The sequence below is a fragment of the Opisthorchis viverrini genome, assembly GCF_000715545.1.
Source record: "Opisthorchis viverrini unplaced genomic scaffold opera_v5_77, whole genome shotgun sequence".
NCBI lineage: Eukaryota > Metazoa > Platyhelminthes > Trematoda > Opisthorchiida > Opisthorchiidae > Opisthorchis > Opisthorchis viverrini.
This window is the reverse complement of record NW_008751733.1, coordinates 363,247-374,093: the sequence shown is the minus strand read 5'-3', so window position 1 is coordinate 374,093 and position 10,847 is coordinate 363,247. Positions and strand designations below refer to the sequence as shown.

General features: G+C 47.4%; 2 protein-coding genes across 2 annotated transcripts in view; one reads left to right on the top strand and one right to left on the bottom strand.

Annotated features, from left to right (window-relative positions):
- Nucleotides 1-4,771, bottom strand: part of T265_04573 (hypothetical protein) — a gene marked incomplete at both ends in the record, with an annotated part of 86,832 nt that extends 82,061 nt beyond the window's left edge. The window contains one exon of the mRNA XM_009169348.1: nt 4,661-4,771. Coding sequence (XP_009167612.1) covers nt 4,661-4,771 — 111 coding nt within the window. The remainder of the gene's footprint in view (nt 1-4,660) is intronic.
- Nucleotides 1-10,546, top strand: part of T265_13540 (hypothetical protein) — a gene marked incomplete at both ends in the record, with an annotated part of 15,431 nt that extends 4,885 nt beyond the window's left edge. Inside the window, one exon of the mRNA XM_009169377.1 lies at nt 9,444-10,546. Coding sequence (XP_009167641.1) covers nt 9,444-10,546 — 1,103 coding nt within the window. The remainder of the gene's footprint in view (nt 1-9,443) is intronic.
- Nucleotides 10,547-10,847: the final 301 nt, after the last annotated feature.

The following is a 10,847-nucleotide window of genomic DNA, read 5'->3' as shown; positions in this document are numbered from 1 at the left end:
ATATATATATATATATGGTTGTCTTCGAGGTCACGCTTGAATCTTCGTGAAGGGGCAAAAAGCACCGGGGTATTAACGGCCAGTCTTGCTTGACTGACACTGACCTATCAGGGCATATCTTTCGCTACTTGACCGGTTTGCTAAACATCCATCTTATCTACGTGATGTTCACTTATCTGGAGCGGCTCGCCTGAGGAGACCCCCCTGTTGTGGACGCCATGTGTTCGACCTCTGTTTTGGTTTGTGTGCTGCTGTCGTTTGTTGGTTAGTCCGTGGGGAGGTAAGCATGCTGATCTGGAATTCTATGCGGATGGCTCTGCCCATGCCTTCCACTTCGGGGTTGTGTCACGCTTGTTTGGTGTTCCATGCGCCGTGGTTTTATTTTGGAGCACAATCCTCTGTCTCAAGTTGATTCGCTTGGCGTAGTCCTGGGATCTTAATTGTGTCGCGTGCTTGACGTAATATCCGATCCTGCATCCACCGTAGATAGCGCTTACGACATCCTCGAATCAGCACCTGGTCTTCACGTGTCTTCTGCGGTGTTCTGTCTGCCGATGCCTCTTGATTTTCTGGATAGCAGTGCAACTATATACGTGACCGTGGGACTGGATTGAAGGACGAGGCGGTGGGTACACTGTTGCAGGCTGTCGGCTGGATTATTCGGAACAGACAGGCTTTTCATGCTCATACCTTGCTTCCGCCTTCTGATGTGCCTCGTATCTCCGGCCGTGTACCCTAAACCCTCAAAGGGTGAAGCTAGAGTTTTTGCCTGATACTTCGTGATGCAATGGCTCGTTGAATTGATACTTGGGTTAGATCCTGCTAAGCAATGTTGTCGTTGTTTTAGTTTGACTGGCTCACCAAACCTTCGTCATCATCATCACCAAGCCTTGATCAAGTGGTTGTTGCGTCGGCACGCACCCTGACCGACTACAGCTCCAAAGATTAGCGAGGATTTCTGTTACCACTCCTGGTCGCTGCTTCTCTTTGCAAGAGGCCTGGATTCTTTCATTTTGGCAGGCGATGTGAGTACTCCATTCGACTCAACCTGAGAGAAACTTGTATGCGGATTTTCGGCTCATTGCACAGATAATTGGGAAGAATCTCTTCAGCTGTGCACAGAAAGCATTCTGTTTTAATCAGCACATGCTTCCAACGCAAGCACCTTTCAACTAGATGCAAGCCCATCCTAAGCTCATTAAATGGTGCGATCCGTTGGTACCCCTGAAGAGTACCGATCCAAACAATTTTCGCGCAATGAGTAAATCCACTGCTCGTTCGCCATAAGGCCGCTTTGCAGTGGGCTGGAAGTTCCAAAAACAGCTCAGTTGGTCTGTCTTCAGCAACATGAGTTTTTCGAAAAGTCACCTGCACTCTGTACGGCAGTGAAGCATTGGTGTTGAACACTGATGTCATGCTGTCGTTGATGATGATGATGATGATGATACCGATCCGTGTCAGCAACGCTGGATCTCATGTCTACAATGAGGTATGGCATTCGGCTCGGACGCATTACCCCTTGCGCTTTTTGAACATGAAAAAGCTCGTAAAAACCTTACCAAGCTCCTGCAGTAGCCATAGCATACCTACTGAATAAGATTCTGTGGCGATTATTGTGTCCGAGGACAGCGTTCGGCATCCACTTAATAGCCTTAGTCAGTCAGTCAACTTACAGAGCGCGCTTTGAAGTTTGGTGGTTCTAACCGCTACGATTTTGTGATCGAGGAGCTGGGGAAGGGGACGAACACCATGCATTGGTGGCGTCGGCTTAATTTGTGTGCTAACGACAAATCGATGTTTGTCCAGCATGGAAGGAAGTGAAGGCTACACAGTGGTGATAGTTTTGATACTGGACCGCAGTTGTCTGCGTGTTAGGGTTACTAATCATTGGCTTTTCTCATCCCGCGGTCCCCATCCGGGGAGACGGCAGCCACCAACGCAGCTCAGTCGACTGGTAAGGAATTTCATGCTTCGTTGCCAAGTCATGGACTGACCGCATCTGAATTGTCTTTATCTGACACAAGGCTGGGCGAGAAGAGCTCCTTGAGGTAAATGATCATGTGACATGCCAAGCAAATGGCCTAAGCTGCATAACCTGTAATACTAATACTACTACTAGGACCGCATCTGTCTTTATCTGACACAAGGCTGGGCGAGAAGAGCTCCTTGAGGTAAATGATCATGTGACATGCCAAGCAAATGGCCTAAGCTAAGCTACCTGTAATACTAATACTACTACTACTAATAATAATAACAATCAGCTGTAACATCCTATCGGTGCCTAGCTGCCATGCTACCCGAAGAAGGTATGAGGGCTGGGGTACTGCCAGGTTGCCCAAGCCTAGACAGTGGTAGTCGAGAGGCAGAGGTCGGGTTCGAACCACGGACCTTCCGGTCAGTAAATTCGCGCTCTAACCGCTTGAGCCATCTCTGCGCAACTTGTATAGTGTGACCAAGTGGCCGATCGAGTGGGAGTGGTCTTTTACGAAAACCATCTGACGTACGTCAATTTTACTGATCTTCGGAGGCACTGATGGTCGAACACAGAGCACTTAAAGGTCCTCCGCGTTTTTGGTCCGTAAAGTAGGGCAGATCGGACTATGATGTACACTCTACTCTTGACAGTCGAGCTGTTTCACATCGGCGCTATATGTCAGAGGTTGGCCTGCCCTTCCCGATTCGGCGAATGGGCTCGAGATAGCTCTGTGGTTAAGGCCGGTTGTTGCGTCGGCACGCACCCTGACCGACTACAGCTCCAAAGATTAGCGAGGATTTCTGTTACCACTCCTGGTCGCTGCTTCTCTTTGCAAGAGGCCTGGATTCTTTCATTTTGGCAGGCGATGTGAGTACTCCATTCGACTCAACCTGAGAGAAACTTGTATGCGGATTTTCGGCTCATTGCACAGATAATTGGGAAGAATCTCTTCAGCTGTGCACAGAAAGCATTCTGTTTTAATCAGCACATGCTTCCAACGCAAGCACCTTTCAACTAGATGCAAGCCCATCCTAAGCTCATTAAATGGTGCGATCCGTTGGTACCCCTGAAGAGTACCGATCCAAACAATTTTCGCGCAATGAGTAAATCCACTGCTCGTTCGCCATAAGGCCGCTTTGCAGTGGGCTGGAAGTTCCAAAAACAGCTCAGTTGGTCTGTCTTCAGCAACATGAGTTTTTCGAAAAGTCACCTGCACTCTGTACGGCAGTGAAGCATTGGTGTTGAACACTGATGTCATGCTGTCGTTGATGATGATGATGATGATGATACCGATCCGTGTCAGCAACGCTGGATCTCATGTCTACAATGAGGTATGGCATTCGGCTCGGACGCATTACCCCTTGCGCTTTTTGAACATGAAAAAGCTCGTAAAAACCTTACCAAGCTCCTGCAGTAGCCATAGCATACCTACTGAATAAGATTCTGTGGCGATTATTGTGTCCGAGGACAGCGTTCGGCATCCACTTAATAGCCTTAGTCAGTCAGTCAACTTACAGAGCGCGCTTTGAAGTTTGGTGGTTCTAACCGCTACGATTTTGTGATCGAGGAGCTGGGGAAGGGGACGAACACCATGCATTGGTGGCGTCGGCTTAATTTGTGTGCTAACGACAAATCGATGTTTGTCCAGCATGGAAGGAAGTGAAGGCTACACAGTGGTGATAGTTTTGATACTGGACCGCAGTTGTCTGCGTGTTAGGGTTACTAATCATTGGCTTTTCTCATCCCGCGGTCCCCATCCGGGGAGACGGCAGCCACCAACGCAGCTCAGTCGACTGGTAAGGAATTTCATGCTTCGTTGCCAAGTCATGGACTGACCGCATCTGAATTGTCTTTATCTGACACAAGGCTGGGCGAGAAGAGCTCCTTGAGGTAAATGATCATGTGACATGCCAAGCAAATGGCCTAAGCTGCATAACCTGTAATACTAATACTACTACTACTAATAATAATAACAATCAGCTGTAACATCCTATCGGTGCCTAGCTGCCATGCTACCCGAAGAAGGTATGAGGGCTGGGGTACTGCCAGGTTGCCCAAGCCTAGACAGTGGTAGTCGAGAGGCAGAGGTCGGGTTCGAACCACGGACCTTCCGGTCAGTAAATTCGCGCTCTAACCGCTTGAGCCATCTCTGCGCAACTTGTATAGTGTGACCAAGTGGCCGATCGAGTGGGAGTGGTCTTTTACGAAAACCATCTGACGTACGTCAATTTTACTGATCTTCGGAGGCACTGATGGTCGAACACAGAGCACTTAAAGGTCCTCCGCGTTTTTGGTCCGTAAAGTAGGGCAGATCGGACTATGATGTACACTCTACTCTTGACAGTCGAGCTGTTTCACATCGGCGCTATATGTCAGAGGTTGGCCTGCCCTTCCCGATTCGGCGAATGGGCTCGAGATAGCTCTGTGGTTAAGGCCCCATCTTACTGACAGCAATTTCCGTTGTTCGAACCCGATCCCGGTATCTCGACTGCTCCTATCTAGGCTTGGGAAACCTGACACTATCTCGGCCTTCGTGCCTTTGTGGTATGGCAGATATGCGCTGGAATGGTGCTACAGCTGAACGAGTACGCCGGGACGTATGTAGCTGTCCAAATAAACGTGTCTATCTGCCACACATGCAAGCATGAAGTTCGGGTTTGGTCAGATCCAGTCTTTTAGAAGCACCGTACACTTTACAGGTGCAGACTGTTTATCGAACTGTGCCGCCGAACTATCTAGGTTGTTTGGTGTAGTGTGCACATCTAAGGGGTCTGATCCAAGGAGTGCAGAGGGCATCCTTGCCTGAAGCCACTAAATGTGGCGAACTCCAGAGTGTTTGCCGTAGACGCCCACGCGTCCAAGGAAGGAGGCCTATAGATTTTTTCATAAGAAATAGGACTTTATAAGAGACGGTCGAGTGAAAAGCGAACTTGAGATGGAGAAGGGCGGTGATTGTTGGTCGTCGGAAGGAGTTTCGCAAAGTGAAGATATGATTTGTGCGACTCCAGACAGGACAAAACCCAGCTTTATTCTCGCGAATATGACTCTCTTGGTGAAGGATCAACCTTCGCAGGATAATAATAGAGAACACTTAGAAGCTATGGCCAATAAACTTATGTTCCTGTGGTTTCCCCGAGTATTCTTGCATCCTTTTTGATTTTGGGAATCACCGTCGAGGTTCTCCACTCTGTTGGAACTCTGTTTATCGCAGATGCCTTGGAGTAGTCACGGCGGTTTTGCCATTATTGAAAAGTACAGGGTGAAAAATGTCTGAATCAGTTGCTTTGTCGCATTCAAGCAATGGAACTGCACGCCGGGTTTTTGTCGAAAACGGCGGCCTGATGGTCACTTCCCACTCGAGTACATTCAGTTTTTCCAGATGGTGAGTTGAGGGGGCATAGCTGAACTGTTCTTCATGGTTTTCATCCCGTCGTTCAAGACGATTCTGTGAATAAATGAGGTCCCTTCATTTCCAGAGATAGTTCCACCAACATTTGCTCTCTTCGGACCGGTTAATCGGAATAACTGGAACAGGGTGAAACTTTTCCCCGAGCCTTTGCGATCCACCAGCGTTCTCTGTCAATCCTTAGGATCTGCATTATTTCGAGTTCCGGGGATCCGCACGCTGTTGCTGGTATAGTTTTCCCCAGCTCTAATCAAATTCGCTGATCTTAACAAGATCCAGAGTTCAGTGAGGTGTACGAATGACCTCGGGCAGATGATTTCAAAAGCGATGTGCATGGCTTCATTTGCCTTTCTCTAATGGTCATCCAACTCGCCATAACAACCATTGTACCCGTCGGGTTCGGGAAGCTTCTCAGCCAGCTCATATCCATACTGTTTAGCTACAGAAAGGATTAGCTGACGATGAATTGGATGGTCTTGCATCAATGGGCGTTTTTCTCAGGGACAGAAAATAGATACGCGCTCGTTATCGGAGTAAAATGGTGTACTTTACAATGAGCAACAGTCTCCTATCGAAGCTCCCCACAGGTAGCTGATTGCCACATGGTCCAACCGAGTTTACGGATGGTTTTCAGTGTGTAACCTTTCAGTCATACGGTATGAGTGCTTGTGCTAGCTAGGAGCAAGTGGTATTCAGCACATGAGTTGTTCCTCATTATTTTTGCGGTGAGCGTCCACCCTGAATCGGTAGCCAAAATGAGCTTCCTCAAAACTTAATCAGCCGAAATGGATATTCACGACTCCCGCCAGAATCGTAGTACGAGAACTTCTTGCTGACCGGAGCAATCGTGACAAATCACGTAACCGTAGTATCCAGAGTGCTGCTTGACATCATCCTGCTCAGGTTGGTTGAGCACTAGGAAAAGCAGATCCGTGTGAATCGGGCTGCATTTCGCTTTGGTACATTGACCAAAGATTCACCCTGAAACATGCTGGAACAACGTCCTTTTTTCTGACAACCGAGAATGACCATTCTCGATCTTTGACTCCATCAACAATGCAAGGTACTAGATTCTTGCCACTTGTAAAGGTATTTTACATCAAGTGAATACTTCAGCACAAATATTGACCTAGATCACCTGACTGGCGCTTTCCCCTGCGCCCAGATTTCAGTGTGGAGGTTGGTGTGTGGGTGAAACAGATTGGTCCGGCTGTGAGCAGTTCTGTGAAGCTTATTTTCACCGGGTACAATGTTATCTTTCGTGGACATTTCCTGCTCACATCTCACTTATGTTTAGCGGATTTTCAGGCACGGTCGATATGCGTCCAACTGTCAGTGGTAGACCTCGCCTGTACCGCCTTTGACAGTTTAGGCTTACCAAAAAGCGTTGATGGCCGTTCACCTTTGTCATTCTCAACGTATCAAAATCATGTAGCACTCCAAACAGTGTTTTTGAGATATCAGGTGCGATTCGACGATACGCCGATATTTTTTGGAAGTTGTAACGAGTCACTTCCCTGACTTGACCTGAGGGACTACCGTGGTGAGCATGAGATGGCGCTCCAGGTAGGCAACTGAGCTCCTAGGATTCGTAGTCGGACGCCATGGGCAGCCGACGGCAGCCACGCGACACCGCCATCTCTAAATGTACCAACTCCTGACCCAGAGGGATGTTGCAGTTCCTGGTTTTAAATTTCTCTCTCGAGTCTCTTGCTTCTCGTTCAAAAAATAGGGATCTGAGCTCGAAATTGTAAACGGAAGCTGACTCAACAATATTTCTATCTTTTCGTGCTATTCGTTTGTACTTTGCAAGGATGCCTGACAACGAGCTCTTTATTCCAGATATCCACCTTTTCCTATGCAATGAAATGTGACCTGTCTCACTTCATCTATGTTACCTAAAAGCGTGGAATTACATAGCACCATATATGCAGCTCTTGACGTCACAAAAAAATTAGTTGTTCTATGAACAGCTCAAGCGCACTAGTGTTTGATGACCCATGCATATTTTTCGTAAGAATTGTATGTGCATAAGTAGGTATACTGTCACTTCCGTACTTTCAACATCCCGATATGGAATGCTGCGTTTGGAATTCTGTAGCGTTTTTGAAAGCTTGGAAAGACACTCAGGTGTGTTCAGCGCACTCATCAGCGATCATAAATGTGGGACCATTCAAAAGTGATATCCAAAGTGCGATTCTGCATACGACCTCTGGCGCATGTGCCAATAATAATTAGGCTAGTGTTGCTGTCTTCACTGAGGGTCAGCAGATGTACAGGCGCAAAAATCATTTTTGTAGAAAGCGCTTCTCTTGCGTTGAAGAATCTTTTCCCTTGAAGGCAATAATCTTAACATCGTATCCACTCATTGCTACCATTGCACAAGGCTGTTTTTAAGGTGAATACATGTAGGACCTTTCAGAACAGATACTCCGCATCGAAGTCCATTTAGATCTCCACCCTTGTATGTAATTTCTGCTAAATCGTACTCTACTGTGGGGAAACACTTGCTTCGAGAGTTTTGGTCACCATGAGTGGTTCTTTCTGAGGTGGCTGCAGACCAGTAAAATTTTGCTGTGAATACATTTGGTTTGTGCCTGAGTATAAAAGTTCGTTACTTCCAGACTGGAAATCGTAAACTCCAGTGCGCTTTCGCTGAACCGAAAAGTTTGAAATATCTGCATTTTCGTTCAGGTCCGTTCATAAAATTTGTGTTGATGCCATAGCCAGAATTTTAACGCAATTTTGTTGTACGAGCGGATTCCCAGTGTGGTTTCCAAAATACATATATAGGTTCTCCGGGTTCCATACACTGACCAGACTTGCTTGCTGACGGGTTGTAGAACTATTCCGGCATAGTCAGTCCATTTTCTCTTCAGGTCGCGATTGTTACAGAATGAGCTTTTGAGAACTATGACTTCATAGTGTATCACAATCTTGTGTGTTTGAAGCAAATGGCCTCTCGTGAAGTTTCGGTTCACCTGTTGTTCTGGGTCATGGATAAGTGCCTCAAGAACCTTTTTATGTGATGACATCACATATAACACGGGGATTTGTGTGGTCGAAAGTTCCAATTTGGGGAAGCTCTGCGTCCAGAAACCATTTTAGCCATTTTCGGTTTAGGTCTAGTGGGAATGACATTTTGTGTTTAGTCGTTCAAATGGACGGAAGTAGTTAACTTACACATTTCTATCTAAACCCTTCAGTTTGAATAAATCGGACAGGTTTCCTGAGCGATGTACGGCGTACACAACCTTCCGGAGTCTAGTAGTAGTGCCAAAGGCCGGCGGATCTGCATGCTCAATACGCACGTCGACCCATACGGTTTGCAGTACTGACTCTCGAGCCAAGTCTGCTTATAACCGCCCCTCATAGACGGACAGCTGAAATTTCGTCCGAAGATTCAGGAGGTTGACTTCTTCCGTCGACAGGTGAAGGCGAGAGGCCGAGGTTGGATTCGAGCCGCGGACCTTACGGTCAGTAAATTCTTACTCTAACCACTGAGCCATCCCGCGAAAACTGGAACGCCATTCAGATTTATATGATTGGTTAACATACGAAACGGATTTGCCGGTTAACATTAGCTGATCCACTGGATGTATGCGCACACCAGGTAAACCAGAAGACTTCTGCTCTGAGTGGATTGCGGTACTACGTGAAATAAGCTATTGCACGTGTAAGCCCGAGGGAACGAGATATAGAGCGGTCATCTCTTATAAATAAGGCATTCATTTGGAACAACGCGGCAGGCACCAGTCAACCCTCGCTCCTTTTGCCCTTTATGATACTGATTATTCTACTCCTGATGAAGGTCACTCATGGTGCACCAAATTTTGACTTGTAAAACGTTTAATAGTCAGCAAGTTGTAGAGGAAGTTCAGTTCTCTTAGGGGAAGCACATTGGTAGATTTCAACTGCATGTTGCCACAATGCTAATCGACATAATTTAGCCAAGATATTCTCCCAGCTTTTAAGTTTATTCATGTTTGCAATATTCCTGCACTCTCAGAGTTTACTTGTCCCTCACCCCCTCTCTACTGTAACATTCTTTTTACATTACAGCTGGAATAATCCAAATTTACTCCCGCTCTCCTCTTTATGCGTCACACCGCGCACGGTTGGAGTCTTTTCCGGATCAACAGGCCTCACCCACTGAATCCACACAGTCCGCTTCCGTTCCACCTTCAGCACTCTACCAACGTGCCCAAGCGATTGTGCGCCATCCATCTCCGAACGAATTAGCCTCAGCTGGGTTCTTCCATACTGGATCAGGTGATGAAACTGTCTGTCCAGCTTGTGGTCTTGGGTTAAGAGATTGGCAACCTACTGATCAACCTGAGGCCTGCCATCTGGCCTTTTCGGTTGCAGAACTCAGTCTGGCCACTGAAGATGGGTCTGTCGTGCAACCTGTTCCATCCCTACCTTGCCTATATCTTGCGGTCCGCCGTCTATTGGCATCCGAACTCCCTTTGGCTCGAAAATCTCTGGCGCCTGCGGGATTCGTCCAGTCCATATGCACACTCCCTGGGGTAATCAGTCCACCAACTGTTCGTTCTGCCGAAGATCGATTTCACGAAGCGGTTCCAGGGTTCGCTTCACTAGCCGATCGTCTGCGAGCTATCGCTCGGATCATGTCTTCACCTCCATCACCTCAGGGCTGGCCAATTGAAAACGCTCGAGCCCTTGGCCATTCGGATGACTTGATTGTCCTAGGTCTGTGGCGGCTACAAACAGAGTCGGTCAGTTGGGGATTGGCATGTCCCTCAAATGCCGCGTTACGCTTAGACCCACAGGCTACCGCTGACTTACTTCGTTCGATCCTGCGTCTTCAGGAAAGTTTTGCTGCAAGTCTTAGACAGTACCCTATTTTTGAACCGGGTAGCGACGACGGCGAATTAGATGGAGCTATTGGTGGTGGCAGTGACACCGATCTTACTGCTGAAGATGCCGAAACCGCCGCACTGTCGAGATGTCGCTATCGACGCGTTCAACCTTCTGTGGCAACCACGCCTGAAGATGCAACGTCTTCTCCCGTGTCTGTTGACTCTGGCGGCATTCCGATCAAGCGGATTCGTTTACCACGACTGTACCAATTTCTGTGTTGGTGGTTCAGCCGATGGCCTACTGAAATGGACACCGCCTCTTCCGCCACCGGACACAAATAGTTTTTTCGATCTCTGCTTGAGTTCTTATTCGCTTCACGCACTATCAAGAACATTGTTGAGTTCTCTGCCTTTCTTTTCATTTTCATTTTGCCTGCCGACTCCACCAGTTCGCTTATGCAAGATAAATTCATAGGGTTTTATGGAACATTCTCCCCTCATTTTCGAAATGCTGATAATATTCTGCATTTCCATGAACCTTTTTCAACGCAGTTTGTTTTCCAGCCCGCAGAACTACGAAACTTGTATGGGGTAGACGGAATTGCATTACACTTTCTACTTTTCGTCGTGTTTGTTTTTGACA